At 39.3% G+C, this 24,067-nt stretch overlaps 1 protein-coding gene across 1 annotated transcript; it reads left to right on the top strand.

The window, feature by feature from the left end:
• The first annotated feature begins 620 nt into the window (after positions 1–620).
• ankrd33ba (ankyrin repeat domain 33ba) lies at positions 621–19,821 on the top strand. The gene is made up of 6 exons (XM_046066427.1): positions 621–1,494; positions 15,512–15,641; positions 15,931–16,071; positions 16,609–16,750; positions 17,425–17,623; positions 18,608–19,821. Exons 1-6 carry the CDS (start codon positions 1,051–1,053, stop codon positions 19,151–19,153), a joined length of 1,602 nt encoding a protein of 533 aa, XP_045922383.1. The 5' UTR covers positions 621–1,050; the 3' UTR covers positions 19,154–19,821.
• Positions 19,822–24,067: the final 4,246 nt, after the last annotated feature.

Genomic DNA, 24,067 nt, shown 5'->3' with positions numbered 1-24,067 from the left:
GATTTTCCTGAATCAGATGTAGAGTAGGCTACCAGAAATGTATTACACTTATGCGGTTTTTCTGAAAGGATTAGAGCATAGGGTTTTTCATTTAGTTTTCAATATCACTTGAAACCACAATAGCTTGGCAGAAAGAAGCAGAAACTAAACTGTTGTCAAACCATCATAATCTATCCTTATATCCAGAGAAAACAGACATAACCTTTTGCAGTGTTTGCTGTATTAACAGGGGTGCTTAAAAGCTAATTAATAGGAAGAGAGAGGAAGTCACAAATAAACTATTGATTTCTACTTTGACTTTACAGAAACAGCATATATGATACAGAGAAAATCTACTGTGGCCTACTGCTACTACTACTATACAAGATATACTTGCTTCCTTTTGAATCTCAAAAATACTAAAACAATATCACACAGATAAATAGGCCCACACCCATAAAACCGAACTAAACCACAAACATATAGGCCTACATGAATATTCTAAGAATAGGCTATATGTTTCACCACGGGGTTGCGTCCCGCAGAGTGAGTAGAATTAATCTTTCGTCCGTAGAGAGAGAGATAGAGAGGGAGAGGTCCCAGTCCCATTTAATCGGATTAGGCGACTGTAGGTTAACAGGCTGTCTCTCTCCGCCCTACATGGGACACTCGTTTTATCTGCTGTAGCTCCACTTTTAGCTTAACCTGACTCGTATTTCCATCAGTGTACCCTGGAACCGGATAACTGTAACTACAATTCAACGTGGTTTCGTTTTGGTGGCGCGCGAAAAGAACACCTCACTTCGTGGAAGTTCACGGCTCAGATGGGCACTTCAATAGTTCTCCGAAGGTGACTGACGGGTAACTGCACGCGCAACATGCTTAACTAGTAGCACAGATCAATAAATTTGTGTCATTTAGGCTGGCGTAGGCGATGTGAGTGACTTTTTTAAAGTAGGCTACAGTCGTTTGATTCCGCTGTGGTCTGGAGAGACAACCAGTCCCATGCCCGCGCCCCGCGTGTCAGGCTGCACTCTACCCCGAGGACAGTGCCCTAGGCTCGGGGGTTAGATGGTGCTTATCACGGACGACAGGGATGGAGGAGGCGCTTCATCTGTCCGGGTCAAACAGCTCCAGCAGCAGCAAAAAGTCGGGGGAAACATCACCCTAGTCCACCCGACCATAGTCGAGGAGCCGCTGTCCAACTCTGACGAGGACTATCTGGGCTCGTGCGAGGAAGACGATGAAGAGGACGACGGAGGGGAGGAAGACCACGATGAATTCGAAGAAGTTGACTTTGAGGACTTGGAAGACTGTCGGAGCATCGTGTCGGACGACTCCTTCTACCCGCCGGATGATGTGTTCGCGGACTCTGAGCGCACCCCGTCTCCGGAGAGCCCGGAGCCGCTGTCTTTTTTCCGGGCGTGCTGCACCAACAACGCGGCTATCGTCCGGATTATGATACGGCATGGGGTGAAGGAGGAAGAGGTCAACGAGAAGGACAGGAACAACAGGGTATGAAGCACATCACAGGGCCTTTTTGAGGAACTCCTCACAAGTTGGTAATACTTTTTGTAGGCCGGTCCGCTTTGACACCACAAGTGTTACCACATGAAAACTTGGCTTGTTGGCCATCTCAAAGCAGACTAGTTTTAGGGTCAAGGTTTTAAGTGTTGCAGTAGCTGAGTTGGATCCAATTAAATAGTAGGGTATTTGTGGTTATATAATTTATAGACAAGTTACAGGTCAAGTATTATGTGGGCCAGCTCAGGGGCACTAAATCTTGAAGCCTCAGATTCAGTAGGTATTGCAGGCCTACCTCACTGAAAAATGAAGTTATTACACCAATATCTCAATAAGTCTGTAACTTAATTGCAATAATTAATTAATAATCTGATTCATAATCAATTAACAATTAAATATTTGTCTGATATTTATTGAAACTGAGATGTGGGTTGAATAGACTATTTCTTACCAGGTTGGCAGTTGGCTTGAAAATGCCACTTCATTATTTACTTCAGTTAAGAGTTTATTTTTATGAGCTTACACCTTTATCCTGAATCATACAAACCATGTGTTTGTGTGTGTGTGTGTGTGTGTGTGTTGACAGACCTCAGTTTTGCAAGAATGAGCAACCTCAAGCTCTATAAAAACACTGAAGTCCCTCATGGTTAGCAGAACACACAATCCTGTGTGTATGTGTGTGTGTGTGACAGTCTCTTACTGAGAGAGAGAGAGAGTGTGTGTGTGTGTGTGTGTGTGTGTGTGTGTGTGTGTGTGTGTGTGTGTGTGTGTGTGTGTGTGCAGGCACATTTATGCATATGTGAGTGTGCATCTGACTGCAGTTTCTCATTCTGGAATTGGCGTCCGTAGACAAACACATTATCTAGCAATGACATGATGACATTAGTGTGTGTAAGAGTAATTTGAACAGTCTTGTTAATGACCGAAGATGCATTTTTAAAACCATAAATTCCACAATAGGGAAGTAGCAGTGCCTGTCTGTTGAACAGTAGACATTTACCAAAATCAAACACTGATGTAATCATTTATACACAACTTCATTCCGTTAACTTGTGTAGATTATGTAGATTACATAAACACGTGTATTTTTTACTAAAGGTGCTTTGTCAAAAGGAAGCATATTTTATCTGAAATGTAATCAAAGTCTATATCGCTTCACTCCAGCCAAAGAACTGCAGCTCAGGGTAAAGAGATACATCCATAATGATGGAACACTAGACTTCTTTTCATTCTTCCAGACATTTCGCTAATAGTATCTGAATTAGCTGACAATGGGCCAGGGATTACATACCTTTTATTATGTATTGTTGTGACTCAGTGTACTTGGTACATCTTTAGCCATTTAAACCAGAAAAGAGTTGACAAAGCCCTTTTTTCTCATTACCAACACATGGTTTTATACCTTCACACATGGAATATAACTGTAGTATGTTTTACCATTGGCAACTAAAGAGCTCCAATAGAGAAGTTTGGAGTGCAGTGCCTTGTTCAGAGGCACCTTAATTGCAGTTGCTGAGGGAGAAAGCGTGTTATATTCATTTGCTGTGGCCACTTAAAATTTCCCAGCTGGTCTTTGTTTTCATACTACTGACCTTACATTACAAATCTTCATCTCTAACCTTGAGGCTACCCCAATCTCGCTTTGTGTTTTCTACTCTTTCACTTTTCTATATATCTCTCACCCCCTCTCCCTCATTATTTCTCTGTGTGTATGAAATAACTGATCATAGTCAGTAGGTCATAGGAAGGAAGAGTAGAAATAACATCTCTTCTATATGGCAAGCAGGATTATTTTGGGAAGCACCCAAAAACACATACTTGCATATTGTATGCTTGTGTATGTGTGTGTACTGGTGATGGACAGACAGTTATGTGTTTGCATAGATAGCCAGGATGTCTGTACTTTGCCATGCCCTGTGACCTCAGGGATGTGCCCATACCCAGACACAATACATGCTAGCAAACCCATCCATTGGCAACACATGTTGATCTGACTCTGTTAAGCTCATTAGTGCATGTGTGTGTGTGTATGTATGTGTTCAACATCCCGACATAGATGTCAACATCCTGATATAGCAGACAGCTTGATGATGTCATGTGCATAACAAAGGGTGTTACATCCCAGGCTTGGCAATTTCCCTTTTCTCTTATCAGCAGATTAAAGGGACCACTACAATTATTTGTTAATTTTGGAAGAAAAAGAAAACTACTGTAGAGCTGTGTCAAATTATATTTGGAGTATATGGAAATATAATATAGTAAGATTGATATACAGTTGCAATTATCTGTCTGTACAGAACTAGTTCAAATACATATCCCTTTTGCAGTGAAAGCTGACGAAACAGGCGGAATCGTTAAGACATTTAAATGTTAACTTTTATACGCCAGGCCAATCTAAAAAGAGTGGGCTTTATTAGAGGTCAGAGGTCAGGATCAGCTACAGCATGGCAGCCCAGAAGCTGGTAGGGATTCTGTGTTTGGCATAAAGGTACTTCAGCAAGGTGGGTGTTTGCCAACACGGGGGATTAACCCAGAGCCTGTGGTTAATGTTAGTTAAGGGATGTGGGTAACATAAGATGTAAGATGTGTGTGTTATGATATGTTGTGGCAAACAGGATTTTTTTTCATCAAAGCATCCACAAGGGTCTGTTTGGCTTTGTGGTTTAAAACCAACACCTAATTACATCACAACCATATGGTCCAGAAAGACGTTTCATGATAAAAATATAAGCAAAGATGTAACAATCCCTCTTGTGGAAAAAATATTTGCATCCTGGTGAGGATGTGAAGACATGCAGAGAGGGTAGAAAAACTAGTCAAATAGCCTGAAACAACATTGGCAAAATAATGTACCTGTGTGATAGGAAATACAAAGACAACAAATTGAGGACCTTTAGAAAAACGAGGGAACACAACCTATAGACCTGCACTGAACATTACAACCCTACATTTCTAGTAAATGTACCATGGTAACTTGAGAAGTTTTGAGTCTTATGAGAATGGGTGTCTAGCAAAATGTGTTTTGAGTGTCATAAACCATCAGTCACAACTTTTGTTATATTATTTATTCCAGAATGTTTCATATATCAGTTTCTTCTGGCAACTCTGACCCTGTTTACACCTAGATGTGTGTTCCCCTTCCAGTGAATTGAATAAGTTGTCATGCTCACATAAAAACCCATTGAATACACACATACTCACATACACACACACAGACAGAATCCAATCAACTTAAATGAGGACACACTGCCCCTTATCTCTCTCTCAAACGCACAAACATACACACACTCCGCCTCTTGAACACAATCAAATTTTCCAAATAGGGTGAGATCAGGTGATGAACCAGGACAGATACAGTATGTTACAGGCACCAGGCGACAAAGTCAACCGCAGTGTCTACCAGTGGCAAACAGGCAGAAAGTACAACTGACCAACACACAGATCAATCATCAGGCCAACAGGAAGGCAGACTAAATGAGGCACAGGCTGGGAGAGACAGAAACTGGCCACTGCAGATGGTAGCAACCACGATGCTGCTAGCAAATATAGATGAGTGGAAAAATCAAAGCGACAGTCATACACATCTGATTTGATGCAGCCATGTGAGCCCTCAGCTGCAGACAGAAAGACAGTTAACAGGGAGGCTATTGACAGAAACATGGCCCAGTACGTCCGTGTCAGTGCTTGTGGTGTATGTGATTGAGGGAGAACTAGTGTGTATTTGCCTGTGTATGTGTGTGTGTGTGCATGTTCTTGAACACAAAGACGTACTGTAAAATACCAAACCAATGCAACGTTTTATACTTGATTTATGCAGGCTGCAGAGATACAGATTTTCTGCCACTCAAATGATTTGCAGGATTTAGCCTTGACCAGTACTTGTTTGGAAAAGTAAAAAACACAGTTGGGGTTAAGTCCTTATTTAGGAAACAAGACGATAGTTAGTTAGTTTTATTGAAGAAGTCACATTGGGAAACCCATTAGGTAAGCAAGATCTTGGGAACTCTAGCGGTTGAAGGCCAATACTAGACATTGTGGAGAGATTTCACAGGTTTCTACTAGGTTAGGATGCTATCCTAGTTGTTTTTGCTCACATGATAATGCTGCTACAGTAGTTAGTAATTGTTATATATAATGTAATTATAGTAGTTATAATATTCATCACAAATTTTCAGCACTAGCAGAATGAGAAACATCACAGGGCAGAAATTGGCAGTTCACTGAGATAGAGCTAATATCTTATATAGTTCCTACCATTTTAAATCCTCTAGTAAGCAAAAACTGATTGACTATTGGTTACAAACTACTTACTGTATCCGTAAAGTTAATTATTCCAGATGTTCTTTCATTTCAGTACCAGCTAAAGTCAGTTAATTCATCATTAACTGACTTGAGACATTAATTAATTCATGTTTATCTAGAGATGGTATGTTACTAGTGCGACTTGTACTTTGGTCTGCTTTATGTGATTTGATTTAGATGGTAATTAATAGTTGAGAGTTGGTTGGGAGACCTGTATTTTATTTATTGTGTGTCTATAAGGAATTTTAAGGGCTACACTGGGCCTATTATAACAGCATTCTCACATTAACTGTAAATACACAGTCTCCCTCCCCCCTTCTCTCTGTTGTACTCTGACTGATACGGCTAAGCCTTTCTATTCCTAGCTTTGGATATTCCCCAGATTACTTTGTGAGTATGTGTGTGTGCTTGTGTCTTTGTCTTTGTGTCTGTGTCTGTGTACGTGTCCATATGGGCTAATAATAAGTTGACCAGAATTTGTGTGTGTGTCTGTGTTAAGACCAGAGTCCACTGACCTTGATTGCAAATGCAAGTTAAAGTTATTTAAAGTTCAACTGAAACTTAAACTTAATTTGTTATGATGTGTACTTAAAATTGTAATTTCCAAAAATACATTTTAATTTGATTTGTTTCTTATGCAGTATGCATCTCTGATATTGGTGCACTCCAGTGGACTGATAATGTTGGTACTTATTTTGTTATCTTTGAGAATTAGTTTATTATATCACTTCAATTTCTTATAATCAGGGTACTTTAATATACTGTAGTTTATAGACACTACTTGAACTATGTTAAGGTACTTTGTTGGTTGGTATAATTTTAGACAATCAGAACGTTGGCCATTAACACTACTGGACAACCTGGATCCTTTCTATAGACTAATCCATCCATCCATTATCGATGACTGCTTATCTGTGCAGGATTGCGGGGGGTGGGGGGGCGGAGCCAATCCCAGCTGACATTGCGCAAGAGGCAGGGTACACGCTGGACAGGTCTCCAGTCCATCACAGGGCTGACACATAGCCTAGAGACAAGCAACCATGCACACTGACAATCACACCTAACTGTGATTCAGAGCAAACACTAATTTAATCTTCGCGTTGCTTTCCTTGTGGGGGTTTTATCAATGGACTACTGCCGAGTGTTCACACATGATGCAAGATGCGAATAAACCCAACCACCAATTACTACAGGGGTATGAAACCAAAGTAAACATTTTGCTGTGATTGAATTGCAATAAATGGATCAAAATTATGCCGAAGTAACTACTACATGATTGTCGTACATATGAATTCATGATTTGTCGGGTCTGTCAGCAAGACAGCAATACACTTTGGACTTTGGATCGATCAGGGTGGTGCTATGCTAACTTGTTCACAGTAAAGTCCCAACGATAGCGGGAATCAAGTAACAGACACATATATTCTGAACTTACTTGGTAGTTCAACTAGGGATACACAATTTGGAGAAAAAGTCAAATTGTGATGACTGTGGGGTAATATTGCAATTGCGATTGCGATTCGATTATAATAGAACAAATGGTACTATATATCTACTTGCTTGATTATCAACAAATACTGACATTTTGAAATGTGTTTTTCTCAACTTGAACAAAGTTAAACGATAAACAATATTTATAACAATAACTAGTAAAAAAGATGTAAAACAGTACAAGGGGAGCGTGTTGCTCTCAGGAGGAGGAGGCTAGAAGCAGCAAATATTGGCACACTGGCATCCTTACTCTGGCTAAATCTGCATCTGTCCATTGCAGGGACTCTATCCACAAACTGGAGGAGAATCTAGTATACATGAATGTTTAGTATATTATTATACTAAACATTCGTGTATACTCTTTATAAAATAAAGAGTATAGCATAATGTTCAGTTAATAGTATTCTGTTAGTATAACGTGAATATGTTAATTACTATATTTATTATAATTTAATATAATAGTGTACTATTCTACCACTAGTTTAATAAATAGCCTACAGTTACAGCAGTTTCATTTCTGGGGATTGCTTTTTTTTTTATTTAATCCTTGTGTAGGAAAAAGGCTTTACATTGGTCTCTAATTTGTTATGCTAAGTACTAACTTGTCAATAATCATATTGTTCAACAATGTAAAGTTTGCTGTAGTACGTCAGACCTTTTTTAATGTACCACCTCATCGAGGCTGTGATTGGTCGGTTGACGAAAAGAGAGCCTGATAAGCACGTTGGTTCTGTGAAAAGTTAAACAACAAAAGGCACCGATACAGCTAACGTTAAATGGCCAGCAAGTCAAACCCAAACCTTCCTATCTTCTCCCTGTTTTCTTCTGTGTCGCTCTGTCTCTTGGTGCTCCGGTGACGAGTCCAACTACGTTTTGAACAGTTAGCGGCGGGGCGAGACAAACTGCTCGTAAATCATTTTTCTCAATGCACGTAGACTTATCTGTTTTTAGGGGCACATACGAGAGCCCGGTAAGGGCGTGAATAATGAGCAGACTGCACAAAGAGAAGAGAGCGTCTCACACACTTTTTTTTTATTAAATCGCACACTTTTTGCGGTTATGTAATCGTACATGATGACATCGCGATTGTGATTAGATTAGATTGATTGTACAGCATTAAATTTAAACTTCCTCGCTTACTTTTCTTAAAGCCATGTCCATGTTTTCATATAAGTATAAAGTAGTAGTATCACAGAGCTCTGGTTCTCAGAGCCCACTGACGCTTACAACAGGAGAAGTGGGAAAGACAACAGCTCGCTGCTGAGAAGCGCCAGTGAAGACAAATCAATGTTTTAATCCCAAAAATAAAATTTAAAAGTTAATTTATTAAAAGCAATTTAATACAAGATTCTGTATCTCCGCTCTGCCTGGTGGTGACGTCCGGACAATCTCAACTTGCGCAAATCCTTTCGCATCGCAGCCAGCGCATCTTCTGCACTTCGCGTTTGGTCTGAAAGCACAGTAAGGGCAATTCAGAGTCACCACCAATTAGCCTACCTTTGGACAGTGGGAGGAAGCTGGAGCACCTGCAGAGAACCCATGCAGGCACAGGGAGAACATGCAAACTTCTCACAGAAAGGCCTGAGACGACCAAGACCTTCTTGCTGTGAGGCCACAGTGCTAACCACTGGATCACCACACCTGTCCTCTATAGCACTAAAGCAGGAAAAAAGCCTAATGCGGAACAAAAATGAAATACTTGTGATAAGTCATGTCCATTGAAATTTCTTTTAATGGAATACAAACATGCCAGCAAAATGGATCCTCCCAAATGTTGAAAGGGGCAGACAGCCTAAACTGCTGGATAAAAAATACATTGTACCCACATTTATTGGCCATATAAATGCAAAAAAATAAAGATGTTGCTAATTGCATGTGTTACATTTAAGGTATCTTAAATCAGAAGAGCATGTTACAGTGTCATTTTGGCTTCAAACATAGCATATAGGCTACTTCTTTTACAAGCTATTATAAAAGAAAAGGAAAAGACAAACTTTACATCAAGTAACGAAATTTAAAATTGCAGTAGTCTGCATCTTTATATGACCTACATGCAAAAATACATAATTCTCCCAGAAACTAGGATTTGAAACTCTGTCATGCTCAGTCTGACTTTGCATTTCACGCACTGCACACACACTCATCCACCCCCGGAAGAAGCCTCTTGATTGTTTCAGGGTTGTTGAGCTACGTGGTAGTGTTGTTATTTTTAGCTCTTTAGCCTTAGTGTTACTCATTCAGTGGGCAATATTGTGGAGCACATGATTGCCTTTTCTCGATTAATTTGTGTCTCTGTAATTGTATTCTGTGTGTGCATTTCACTGGTGCTCTTCTCTCAGATTCTTCAGTCACGAGCATCGCCAGCAGCCACTGCTAAAGTGCATCAGAGCCCAGTGGATGTAACAAACATCAGTGTGTATCATAGGCATGTGCTGAGTAGAAAACTAGAGCCTGGGAGAAAAAGGTAAAATAAAAACAGAAGTTCAATACTCTTGAGAGTTTTTGAGCGTGTGTGAGAAAGGTTCACAGAGAAAATAGGACATTGTCAGACGACTGAGATTGCTCCAGACATGCTGCAGGGCATGCTGCTGAAGTATATTGCAGCAAGGCTGGAGGGTTGCCAAGAATGTATGTGTGTGTGTGTGTGTGTGTGTGTGTGTGTGTGTGTGTGTGGGAGAGAGAGAGAGAGAGTGAGGGAGACACAGACACGGCCTACATGTATGGGACTAACCAGACAAAGCAATCTGGAGCTGTGCCTATGTATGTGAACTTCTTCCACAAAATCCACCAGTTACTCCACAGGACCTCTCTCCACCTTTTCCCCTTAAAACTCTCTGGGCTGACAACACTAATATGACTACATCACCAGCTTTAGTTCACACATGTACTGTAAATGCTGCAAGGCATCATTTTAACTGAGCCTGTGCTGTGGACTAAAACAAAATCTTAGTTGCCATATTTTAAATAAAAAGAAACTATGTGTTCAGTCTGATTATAGGATTTATCAGACCATCACATGTTTTGGGAGTATAGTCTTGATGCTGGGTAAATTATGCATAATTAAAACATTATGCAACCTGAGAAATTTGTAGACATTTTGCATGGAGATTTTAGATTTTGACTTGGACTTCAGTGTCGATATTGTTTAGAATTCAGTATGTGGATATAACTCTATCCTTTCATACACCACGTCAGTCAGTATAATGTGTGTGTGTGTGGGTAGTAGGTATACGGGGGAAGTTGGCACACACTCAAGCAAGTTTTCTATAAACCTTCAAGCCCTCTCTGTACCAATCTTCTGTCATTATTATATTTATTCATTTCAGCGAGACAGTGACTTTTCACATCCATACCAGAGTTTGAAAGAATAATTTACTGGAGTAACACAGTGTCCTTGGGAACCAAGACTAAAAACGTATCACACCAAGTGCTGCAAAGCATTGAGTAGATTTCGTGAGTGCTCTGAAGAGAACATCATGTCACAGAAGCAGGTTCACAAATCAAGTCTGCTCAATGAGGAAAATCAAATGTGGAACAAATTATAACAACCTATTTAAACACTGTAACACTTCACTTATGCCAGCAAAGTTTGAATTTATTTCTTAAGTCTGATTTTTAACTCTTCGTGGCACAGATCTGATATTCACATGGCATTAAATATGTACAAACAAGTTTGATCTGTTCTGCAGTTGAACTATTTTTATTTTTTTTCACAGCAGCTGGGAGCACCATGTGTGCTGGTATACATGTACTTGTACTTGAACATGTACTTTCATCATCATTAATAGGAAAACTCTTCACACTCTGTTAGGTACTCTCAGCAGTCACCTGTAGCAGAATATATAAATATTTGTCTTGCCACTGATGCATGCACTGTCTGCGTGTGTTTTGACATGGAGTAGGTCTGACTGGTTGACCTTTCCAGCACACCTGGCTTTCATTAAGCACCAATGAAGTATCCCTGTAGGGTCTGCTACCCTGCCAATAGGTCGTTATGAACAACATGTTTTTATTTGTTTTTATTTGTTGTTTTTTTGCAATAGCTCCGGCTATTCTGCATTCTGCATTGAGCCTGCATGAAATACAGTAATACATACCCAGAAATTGTTTCATGACTTTAACCAGTTGAACACCAAGAATATCATGTATTTTACATCTTACATTGATGTAAATGCAGTACATGTAATTTTTATGCCTTTGATGGAGCAAAACAAAAGGCGCCTGTGACGACAAAAAGAAGACACGGTATTATTGCACTGAGAAATGAAAAATTCCTTATGCTTTATGGAATCATCAGGAAATCGAAAAACCAAAGAAAGAAAATGACAGAACTACTATACTGAATATTAAAAACAGATGATTCTAACATCAGCTATCAACGGATAACTATGCAATTTTTTGTCTCCTACATGTGTCTGAGATCTAAGCAATTTCTTGTCAGAATTGGATTATTTCCAAAAAAATTATTAATTTATCTCATCACATTAATCAGATTCATTCTCATCAGCATTTATCTATCAATGAAACGCAATCGTAACAGAAACTTATAAATACACTGTGTATATGATATGCGAATTGAGAACTCTGTGTTCCTAAATTCTACTCCCTCCACCCCTTCTCTTTTCTCTCTCTGGTGTTAAACTTGTTTGTCTTGGCTGATGAAGTGTGTACCTTCCGGAAAGTACCCTACTTTTACAGGAGTTTTCCAGGACTCACATACTCCCAAACTCACATAAACTCACAATCATCCACATCCACATAAAAGCATTCTTGTCCTGGCATGAACACACACTGAGGCGCACAAACATGTATACACAAAGGTACACAACAACATCAGATGGGGAGATGTGTAGGGGTAAATCTATGTCAATATCATACATATCATAGATATATATATATTTACCCTCCAGACTTTATTTGATCAAGAATTAAAAAAAAGAAAAGAAAGGTATATGCCTGTTTTGTTGACTTCCAAAAACCCTTTGATTCCATCTGGCACAGGGAGCTTTTCTATAGGCTACTTGAAAGTGGCATTGGGGGAAAAATATATGATTTTATTAAGAACATGTATACAAAAGTGAATGTGCCATAAAGATTGGAAACAAACAAACAGCGTTCTTCTCCCAGGGCCAAGGAGTGAGGCAGGGATGCAGTCTCAGTCCAATTATCTTCTATCAATCATCATCTATCTATCAATGAATTAGTGAACCAAGTAGCGCGTTCCACGGCACCTGGCCTCACCCTGAACGACACAGAGATCAGAGGTCTTCTGTATACAGATGACTTAGTGTTGCTTTCACCTACTAAAGAAGATTTGCAGCAGCACCTTAATCTCCTGCAGAGATTGTGTCAGACCTGGGCCCTGACAATAAACACAGCAAAGAGTAAGATAATGATCTTTTAGAAACAATACAGAAATAAGGTTACACACAATTTCTATTTATACACTACTAAATTGCAACATTCAAAAAACTACACTTACCTTGGCCTCAACATTACATACACAGGAAACCTCAACATGGGTATGAAAGATCTTAGGGACAAAGCAAGGAAAGCTTTCTATGCAATAAAAAGAAAATCTATATTCCAATTGAAATCTGGCTTCAAATTTTCCAATTTGTACTAGAACTAATTATTCTATATGGCAGCGAACTAAATAATGAATTTGATAAATGGGACAAAACAATCACACAGAGTTCTGTGATCATCCTGCAGGTGCAGAGAAAAACACCAAATAATCTATGCAGAGCAGAGCTCGGCCAATTATCTTATCTTATTAAAAATACAGAAAAGATCAATTAAATTTTACAATCACTTAAAATCAGTTAACCCCCAGACATACCATCACAAAGCCCTAACATGCCAGAGAACAGCCCCCTCAGCCAGCTAGTCCTGAGGCTCTCTGCAGTAACATGTCCCCAACAGCCTCAGGACAGCAACACCAACTCAAGCAGACCAAACCAAATTATCAAAAAGCAAAAAGAAAAATATATTGAATACTGGAAAGAAACCACCAAAACACAAAGTAAATTACAATGTTATCTGACCATAAAAAGACAATTCACACTGGCAAATTAGCTGAGCACAATAAAATGTCCTAAACAAAGAAAAATGTTACACAACATACACACTGAGTGAACACAGCCTGGCCATAGAAAAGGGTCGACACAGACAGAGCTGGCTACCAGAAGAGGAGAGACTCTGCTCCCAGTGAGACAGTGGACAGGTAGAGACAGAGCTGCACTTTCTAACCTCATGCCCTAAATAGAAAACATTAAGAGAAAAACACTTCGCAAACATTTTTAAATTATACCCCAAATTCAAATTTCTATCACACACAGAAACTGCCCTATTTACTGGGAGAAATGCCATAATGCCAAATCATTGCAGCAAAGTTTATCTCCTCATGCCGTGAACTGAGGACAACTCAGACTAGACTCATAAATATATTAAATAATTGTTCTATAAATTTTTAAATTTCACATTTGATACTGATTTTTTATTTATTTTATTTATTTTTTTTTACACATACACACGTTTACTGTTTTATTTATTTATTTTATTTTAATTTTTAATATATGTATTTTTAACACACACTTGTTTTATTTATTTATTTATTTTTTGATTAACCATATGAATTATTTTTAATATTTATTTTTACTTTATTTTATATTTCCTATATTTTAAATTTTTTTAACACACACAAACACACTTACTGTTTTATTTACTTATTTAATGAAATGTATGAAATTCATTGTTCTTTTGTAATTTATCTGTAGCTTTGACAATATTGTTGTTAAACATTCATGCCAATAAAGCTGAATTGAATTGTATTGATAGGCTATTACTCGTGACTTGTAACCAATCAGCTAGTAGAGCCAAAGGAGTGCATTTTTTTTATTAATTAATTATATCAGCTATCTGTTTAAAATGACCGATGCAGATTATTGGAAAAATGCTGAATATCGGCCACGATAATTGGCCAGGCCGATTATTGGTCAACCCCTACAAAGAACGTCTAACTTGTAATTTCAATCTCAGCATTCAAGTGTCAGATCTCTGTTTGCGGATCACAGTGTATTTGTGGCTCACTTCCTATTTGTCTACAAATAATTTTGACACTAGTTAGTAGAATGTGACAATGATCCACAAATGTGGGCAATCAGGAGTTTTGCTTGCTATGTGATGTCACACCTTCTCAATAAGCCTTTCAAAATAAGAGGTGAAATGTATCATAACGTGTACATCATCAACTCGAGTTCTGGTTCGGATTTAAGGGGTTCTCGTGGTTAATAATTATTTACTGAAATGCAGCGGTAATGGAAAAATGATGTTTTAATAGTCAATATTTATTACAGATTGTTTTTCTAGGGGGAAGATGCACAAGCTAGGTGGCATAATGAGTGAGGTAGGGCCTGATTTTCCTTATGTTGTATAGAGAAAAGCGGCATGACCGAGAGATGGCGCCATCATGGTCTGAAAAGGACAGCTGGTCATCAATCATGACACCCAAGCTTCTCACCACCCTGGTTGGAGTGATGGTAGAGGAGTGAATTTGTTGTTTGATGTTATGGTGGATAGATTGCTTGGCTAGAATGACCAAGAGTTCAGTCTTAGAGAGGTTTAGTTGAAGGTGGCAAGCCTTCATCCATGCAGATATATCCAAGAGACAGTCCATGATCCGCGACGAGACGGTGGGGTCGTCTGGCGGGAAATGATTGTTATTACCGTCTGTATATTGCGTAGTATTCCCCATTGTTAGTGTGCTTGGTTTTTGAGATTCATTATTTTATGCCATGAAGAGTTTGTTTGAAGACTTTGAATTTATTTGTAGATCGTCTTTTGTGTTTACAAATTGTACATAAATATATATTTATGACTCATAGCTTTTGCATTTACAATAATATTGACATCAGTTTACCCCCGTAGAGACAGCTTATTTTTACTTTACTTTTTACTGTTCAGTTCTCAATGAAAAGACAACAGATGTCATATTTATTCAGGGATATCAGTTTTGAAAGATGCCTTAAGATCCCCTGGTCGCATTTTTCTTCCTACTACTTCCTACATGTCAGCACTTTACTGCAGTTTTGCTTCACCTCTTGTGGCAATTTTTTTTTCTCTGAACATTTTTGCTGATCCTAAACATAAGCCTCTCTCCCTTTCCCTCATCTTTTAACTCCTCTATCTCCTCTTCTGTCACTTTCTGTCTCAGATAGGGCTGTTGGTTGCGTGTTACCAAGGTTATGTGGACGTCGTCATAGCGCTGTCTCAGTGTCCGTATCTGGATGTCAACTGGCAGGACAGTGAGGGAAACACAGCTCTCATCACTGCAGCTCAAGCAGGTAACACACACACACACACACACACACACACACACACACACACAAACAAAAACTTGCAGTACCTTACTAGCTTTTTGAAAGATGAAGTTGTGAGTGTGTTGCGTGAAAGCGAATGAGGACCAGACAGCCAGTATGGATGTGTATCTTGCCTGTCCAAAATATTGAAGTACAATGATATGATATACAAGTGTGAATGAGCATTTAGCAGCTCTTATCCAAGCCAACGATATGATTACAGACTGCGTTTTGTGACCTACAGTATCTAATGTCCGTCCTTTTGTTCCTCAAGGCCACATAACAATCACCAACTATCTTCTTAACTACTACTCTGGGTTGGACATTGAGAGGAGGAACTGCCATGGCTTCACCGCTCTGATGAAAGCTGCCATGCAGGGCAGGGTGGAATGTGTGCGCTCGCTCATGATGGCAGGTGAGGAGAATGTGTCTAATTATACTAAATGTACAAAACTCTGTAGCAATCAGAAAGGAGTAAATTACACAATTGACTCAGTATCAGAAATGTGTCGCTTATATCTGGATTTTACAAATGACCTGGACTTTTTTTTGGCAGATTTTAATGATTAAAACCACAAAAGATGTTGTTTTTTTCTGCCATTACGCTGCCAATAGGGCAGATTTTCTGAAAATTGGTGGACAGATGGGCGGTTTTGGCAGTGATCCAGATTGGTGTTATTACATTACATTGTTCTCTTTTTAGCCATAACATTACCTGTGAAGCTAATCGAGAGATTTGATGCCAGTTCATTAAGTCAGGGGGTTAATTTTAATGACAGCAGTGTCATGAACGCAGATGTTTAAATCTTCAGTCATTTCTTTGCCCTCCTCTTCACTTCTGAGTATATGTAACTCTTTCCACCTTCTTATCTTTTAACCCATACCTTTGTGCATCTACCTTCTGCTATTTCCTTTCATTGACATTTCTAACCTTCTTCGTGGTGTCCATCAGGAGCTGCTCTGAATGCCAGGGACTTTGGCCGCAACTTGACTGCCAGGGAGTGGGCCTTTTTTACGGGCCGTTATGAAACTGCCTGGGTGATGACTCGCTTGATGGAGCGGCCCTGCGCCAGCCAGTACAGTGACACGTACAGGTAAAAATATCTCATCACTGTCTGTCATGGGCAATTATCTTATATACCTATATCCAAAGAAATTATGCTTTCCATCACTGGATAGCATTATCTTCAAAACTGTATTCCAAGGGAGGGAGATGGAAGGCAGGCATATTTTCATGTATAAACTAAATATTTCTGACTAGTTTTCAGGGCAACTGCAATATTAATGCTAAGTTATTAAGAGGTGCTGCCAAGTGTAGTTATGAGCAATTTTGCATGTCCTTTTCTCTGACTCTTCACTTGGACAACCCCACAACTCAGCATCCTGATGAGCTGTTTGATGAATGCAGGTTTCTTAGAAAACAAATAATCCTGACTTGCATTCTAGGTATGTAGTTATTTATAAGTTATCTCCTCATCAGTGTTTCTGGACAGGTATTGCATGTTGGCGATTTGCTGAAAGACATGGGGATTTAGACATGCAACACAAGGTCAAAAAAAGCATAAATATAAGGAAGGTCAGAGCAATTGGCCATAGATTCATTGGAAAGGGAGGAGAATATAAGTCGTTCAATATTATGCATGCATTAAGCAACAGAAACATAACACAAAAGTGGCCTTAAGAGAGGCTATGACTTACTTTATGCTGTTGAAGAGTAAACCCTACAGTGCCTAGGTGCAGTGAATTTATTTTAGATTTGCTCTTCCAGTCTAGAGTGGCCCCCACTGGCATCATTGGTGGCCAAAGCCCAGGAGCCCCGTGGCTGTCTGAAGCGCCTGTCGGACACCGTGCGGAACATCTTCAACATCGCGAATGTCACTAACCCTGAGGAGGAAGGTGTCATTGATCACATGGTTTCTATTACAACTGCGATGAGGAGCCCTTTTATTGCTGTGGCATGCCATACAGTGAGTTATTAAGCTCTGGATCATGTTTACTGTTCGTGACCCATTTTGCAAATGTAAGCTGAGATAAGGTGAAGCAGTGAGTATACTGGCAACTTGCTCTGTGGGATAGTTTTAAGTCTATAAAGTTGCTCTTGTCTGCATTATTCCTGTTGGTGTGTGCACAAACTCAGCATAGTTGGAGATATCAGGGCTCATTCTTATCTTCTTGTACAATGTGGAAATCACTGTCCACAGACTTGAAATTTGACTGAACAGTCGATATTTGTGTTTTTGCATCAGTTTGCAAATTACATAAAAATATATAAAGTGGTTCCATCAGTGCAGTTTTATATATGTATATATAATTGCAAAAAAACTAATGATAATATTGTGATAATAATGCTATTAGAGGATAGACCTGACACGGTGGTCCAGTGGATGGCACTGTGGCCTCACAGCAAGAATGTCGTGGGTTCAAACCCCGGTCTGTGTGGCGTTTGCATGTTCTCCCCGTGTCTGTGTGGGTTTCCTCTGGGTGCTCTCGTTTCCCCCACCATCAAAAACATGTTAGGTACTGCAGTCAGTGCCACTGACTAAACACTGATATATACATCTGGAGTTGGTCCCCGGGCGCTGCACAGTGGCTGCCCACTGGTCCCTTGAGGGATGGGATAAATGCAGATAATGAATTTCACAACATGTATGTGACAATAAAGGTCTATTCTATCTATTTTTTATTTTATCATCAAATTATCTGCTTCTTCATGGGATTTGTTCCCCATAATTAAAGATATAATAAATGCCAGCCTTATCTGATAAGCAGGTTATTCATGCAAGATTACCAGTACTGCAGTACTGCAAACAAAAGGGAGACTGAGCACTGCTTTCTGTTAATAACACAGCAAGAAGTCTATTATTATCACTAGTATTGCTACTGCAGAGCTATTAATATTACACTGCTCATATTATAAATAGTAATACCAATCAGAGACTGTTTTGTTTCAGGTGTGTCCCGACAGTCCCCCAAGTGTGGGCAAACGCCGCTTTGCAGTTCCTGAGATCATCCGCCAGCAGCGCGCCAAGGAGCTCCGCTCCGTCAACCCTGACAGGGTGCACAGCCATCTCAAACTCTTTCAGAACTCCCGGGTCACACTGGTGGCCAAGAACTCAGTAGACCGCAGGGCCAGCCTTCAGGCCCAGAGCCTGGGGCCTCGAAACAGGAGCTCCAGCCTGGGCATCGTGTCTTATAACGAATCCCTGGAGTTGCGGAGAACCAGCCTGTTGCCCATGCACATGGTGCTGAGGAGGAGCAGCGTCAGGCCAGGGTACAGCATCCCCAAAGTGAGGGTGTCCAAGGCCCCCACACCCACTTATGAACCAGAAAAGATCCGGAGGAAGAGCAGTGCCAAAGACGGAGGGGGGCACCTACTGCAGATACCAAAGTGGCGGTACAAGGAGCTAAAAGAAGAAAGGAAGAAAGCCGAGGAGGCCGAGAGGAGGAGGCTGGAGGCTGTAACCAAGAGACACCTTTCTGCTGGAAAAAGGAAATAATGTTATTGCCTCAGAGGATAGAATGGACACTACCCCAAAAAGACGCAAAATCTGGACAGACCATAAAGTTGGACAGATTTGGCTTGAATGTCTTTCTATATTATTTGTGCTCAGGGTGAGCCTATAATTACCAGATGCATTGCTCAAAGAGGTCAGAAGGGGATGCCGGCTGGCCTCTTAAAAATGGTAGCCGGAGCTTTAACAGCATGTGTATGATGCTTAGTGTCCTTTATGATGTCAAACAGTGAATACCCAGGAGGTTTGATACTTGAAATGTTTTTTAGCTAACTTATTTTTCATATTTATTGCTTTTTAATGGACGGCCAAGTCTATATTTTGTTATGCGTTGGGTGCTCTATACTGCAGTGTTTGTGTAGTATGTTGCACCGTATTGGAGCAGAAAACACACATTCTTTCAGAACTGTAACCACAGCAGAAATGTGTTCATCCTTCTACCAAAAAAATTGGAAGCATTTTATTAAAGATGTTATGGAATAATGTCTTTACCAGATTCAGTCGAGAATACTAATGGGCATGTCATATTGACTGAGAAGGCTAAACACAAGCTTATATAGAATCTAATAGCATTTGACAGCAGTTTTTAGATGCTTTTTGTTTTGCTTTATAATGAGAAAACCCTTGAATGTATTTTGCATATATATTTTATGATTTTATCTTTTTGATGACAAACTTTTTATTTTTTAATTCCATATGGACTTTTTCCACATAGCCTACTGACATACAAAGAACTATGTTTTATAGTCTTGATGTTCGAGACCAAGAATGAAATGTTTAGCACTATTGTGATGTAACACTTAAATCTCACCATGTGGGATGAATATTCAAACTCTTCCCAAATTTTTGGATTAAAAAACCACATTACACTGGATCTAATAGTGATACACTAACATGCAGCGAATGAGACTCTTATGCAACAAATGAGACTCAGACTAAGATGTGTGAGTTTGGTGTATACAGGGTATGGATGATGTGGACAAAATAAACACTTCTGTTAACAGTGACTGATTGAGCCAAATATTGCTGCTTTATTTGCTGTTCAAATGTTGTGTTGAAAAATTAATAAGAAAATGCTGGGGTATTTATTTTTGCTCTTCTTGATTTTCATAAAATATCTTAGCATTTGGAGGGCATGCATTTCAACCAGGAACTGTAGAAAAAAAAGAGACTGACAGTAACCAGGGTGAGCCTTGGTCGAGTTGAATTGAAGTGATAATCCCTAACATACAGCCCCTCTGGTATAAACAGCCAACCCATTATAGAGCAAGAGGTCAGCTGCCTGTTTTAACATTAGAACAGTGAAAATAATAGGGCAAAAAATAGCTGTGAGTTTAAACACGCAGAGCCACGGGGAGAGCAGTGATATAACAATGTCGGGATTTCTGAGAGCACAATTTCACGGTCCTAACTCCTCATGGCGATTGCAGCTTAAGTGCCATCCAAGAGTGTGTGTCTAATATACATGGTGATGAGTTGCTAAGGGGTTACAAGGGGTGCTGCGCAGCCAAATCATTTCTTCAAATAAACTTCATTGACTGCAGAGTGGCAGTCTGCTTAGATACCGCCCAGAGGAAGCCATTTGAACACGACAAAAGATGAGCTAACTGCACATTCACTGAACTCTGCACTTAGCAAACTGCAAGTGCAGGATTTACATATTTGTCAATAACGTAAGGTCTACTGTGTGTAGTTTGAGAGCATTTTCATAAGGTTTCTACAGCCTGTTTCTTGGCAATAGGCCTACAGAATGAAGCTCAGATACCTTTAGATACATCACATGCTCATGTTTATGACAGGCTTTTGAATTCTGGTCAGGACTGTTATTTGTGCATACTGTGTTTGTGTTTGTTTTCATCTTTTGCAATTTGACTCATACATAGTGTGAAGTAAATGAACTACGTGTGTGCATGCGTGTGTGTGTGTGGGGTGGTGGGGGTACAAAACCTATTAGCCACGAATGCATCAGGTAATATTTAGGTCATTGTTGTAGCTCAAACAGCTGTTGGCTTACATTGTAACCTGAGATTATGAATCGCTTGGTCAGCGATTCCCCATCGCGCCCCCCTCCCCCACCCCGACCCAAATCCCTCATAGATGTTCACAAGTGGCCAAGTAAACAGGGCACTATCCACTGATAGTATGACAGCTATTATGTCACAATGTGATGCTACAGCCTGGGATTTAGACAGTATGACCCGATTCTAGATCAGCACTCAATGAGTGCTTCTGTCAAACCTGTGAATTTGGGGGAAATCCCGAATCCTTAGTTGGGGCCCTCTGCTGGTTGGTTTTAGTACAACACTTATAATGATAATCCTCCATCCACACATTTTCAGTGTTCATGAGCAAATGGTCTCTGTCTGGCTACTGCATTCCAAAGATGACGTTTGATGTTTAGTAATCAGCAGAGGTGGAAGAAGTGTTAAGATCTTTCACTTAAAAGTAGTTATAACACAGTGTAAAAATACTGTTACAAATAAAAGTGCTGCATTTAAAATATACAAAAGTCCATGTATTAGCATCAAAACATCAAATGGCAAAAGTGTTCATTATGCAAAATGGCTTATTTCAAGAAAATCACTGGATTATAATGTCGCAGGTGGCGCTAATTTCAGCTACTTTATATGCTTCTTGGTAGCTTCATCTATAATAATATGTCATAATTTATTAGATGATTAATATTTTGAATAAAAAATCTGAATCTGCAAAGTAACTAGTGACTAAAGCTGTCAAATAAATGTAGTGGTACAACATTTGCCTCCAAAATGTAGCTCACAAAATGGAAATACCCAAGTAAAGTACTAGTACCTCAAAATTCTACTTGAGTAAATGTACTTACATTTCACCACTGGTAATCGGCAGCGATCCCTGTAAGATTTTCATTTGAATGTGACCTTCTTTTATACACTCCCTGCACAAAATTATGACATTATGAAGTATTAATAATACCATCATTTTTAATTAATGTTAATAATGCCTAATAATGAAATCATGTATAATGTAACAACTGAAGTATTGCATTATTGTTACATTCCTTAAATAATAACAAGCAGCAATGATGATGTTTTACAATTTTAGATTAAGATGTAATATTGCATCATGTGGCAGTTATTACATTTTCACTACATATACTTGTCAAATCTTAATTATATTATAATATGAATTATCTTAAAAAATGTACTATATATGCCATACAATAAGCAATAATTAAGGCAAAGCAATATCTGTGTGGCTGTATACACACACACACACACACACACATACATATATATATATATATATATTTATTTATCGAATGATTTAATTCCTGGCTGGCTAGTGAACCACATGTGAGGCTTTATTTCCAAATAATACATGATAATAAGATCCCTATGGTCCCAAAGACTTTCTCTATATTTTTTCTAGCAAGAACTAAATGTAATCTATTCCAGCACTCAAAGTGTAAGAGCTATATCATTTTTATTTCTTTTTAGTATTCTTTGAAATGTGATGCAATCAAGCATAAAGTAGGTCCCTCTTAATGAATTCCATTTCTGAAAAGTATGAATAAATGAAAATATCTCACAATTAAATCAGCATCAGAATGATCTACAATGTGTGAACTGAAAATGAACTTCAAGTGGCGATGCCCTCACTGGTAAAAAGCGAGGAAAACTTGGCAAAGAGCAGCACTTGAATACACACAAAAAAAGTTTCTCAGGAGTTTTGATAAGATTGAGCTTGATTTAAAAAAAAAAAACAGGTCCTGCGTTACCTTATCTGTTGTCAGCAGTAACACTGCAAAAAATAGTTTGGTTTAACATTAAATTGTGTCAAGGTGCTGTTTGAGGAGTCCTGTTCATGCTATGTTGTGATGTTTTTTCATTGTAGCCTTGCTGCCATCTCAAAATGACCATGACCACACCCCAAAAGGCCCGGACATAAATGACCGAAATACCTTTTCCTCTCAGTGTTGCCTGTTGACTGAGTAAACCGCAGCATCAGTGGAAGGTTTTCAAGGTGGCTGTGACACAGAAATGACCAGTCTAAACTAGCTGAAGCCAGTTTGAATGTTCCTGAGGACCACATGGCCAGCTGGTCGTGTATACTCAAGGCTAACGTAATACAGTGCCTAAAAGAGAAGGACTTGGCGTTAAGGGTAAAGTGCCTTCAACTGTAACCTTGATTGTTTTTATGGTGCTGGAAGGAAAACTAAAAAAAGCATGTTTTGGACAAAGACAGATAACTTCCTTTGCCTGCTGACATGTTTGCTGGAAGCTGGCCGTTTCGGATATCCCCCCCTACACACCTTTAATATTTAATAGACCATTCTTTATCTACAGTGGGTACGGAAAGTATTCAGACCCCTTTAAATTTTTCACTCTTTGTTTCATTGCAGCCATTTTCCAAAAATCAAAAAAGTTCATTTTATTTCTCAGTAATGTACACTCAGCACCCCATCTTGACAGAAAAAAACAGAAATGTAGAAATTTTTGCAAATTTATTAAAAAAGAAAAACTGAAATATCACATGGTCATAAGTATTCAGACCCTTTGCTCAGTATTTAATAGAAGCACCCTTTTGATCTAATACAGCCATGAGTTGTTTTGGGAAAGATGCAACAAGTTTTTCACATCTGGATTTGGGTATCCTCTGCCATTCCTCCTTGCAGATCCTCTCCAGTTCTGTCAGGTTGGATGGTAAACGTTGGTGGACAGCCATTTTCAGGTCTCTCCAGAGATGCTCAATTGGGTTTAAGTCAGGGCTCTGGCTGGGCCATTCAAGAACAGCCACGGAGTTGTTGTGGCCACTCCTTCGTTATTTTAGCGGTGCGCTTAGGGTCATTGTCTTGTTGGAAGGTAAACCTTCGGCCCAGTCTGAGGTCCAGAGCACTCTGGAAAAGGTTTTCGTCCAGGA

This window comes from Micropterus dolomieu, linkage group LG01, assembly GCF_021292245.1.
Source record: "Micropterus dolomieu isolate WLL.071019.BEF.003 ecotype Adirondacks linkage group LG01, ASM2129224v1, whole genome shotgun sequence".
Taxonomy (NCBI): domain Eukaryota; kingdom Metazoa; phylum Chordata; class Actinopteri; order Centrarchiformes; family Centrarchidae; genus Micropterus; species Micropterus dolomieu.
Note: the sequence above shows the minus strand (reverse complement) of the source record. Positions and strands in the feature narration are given on the sequence as shown.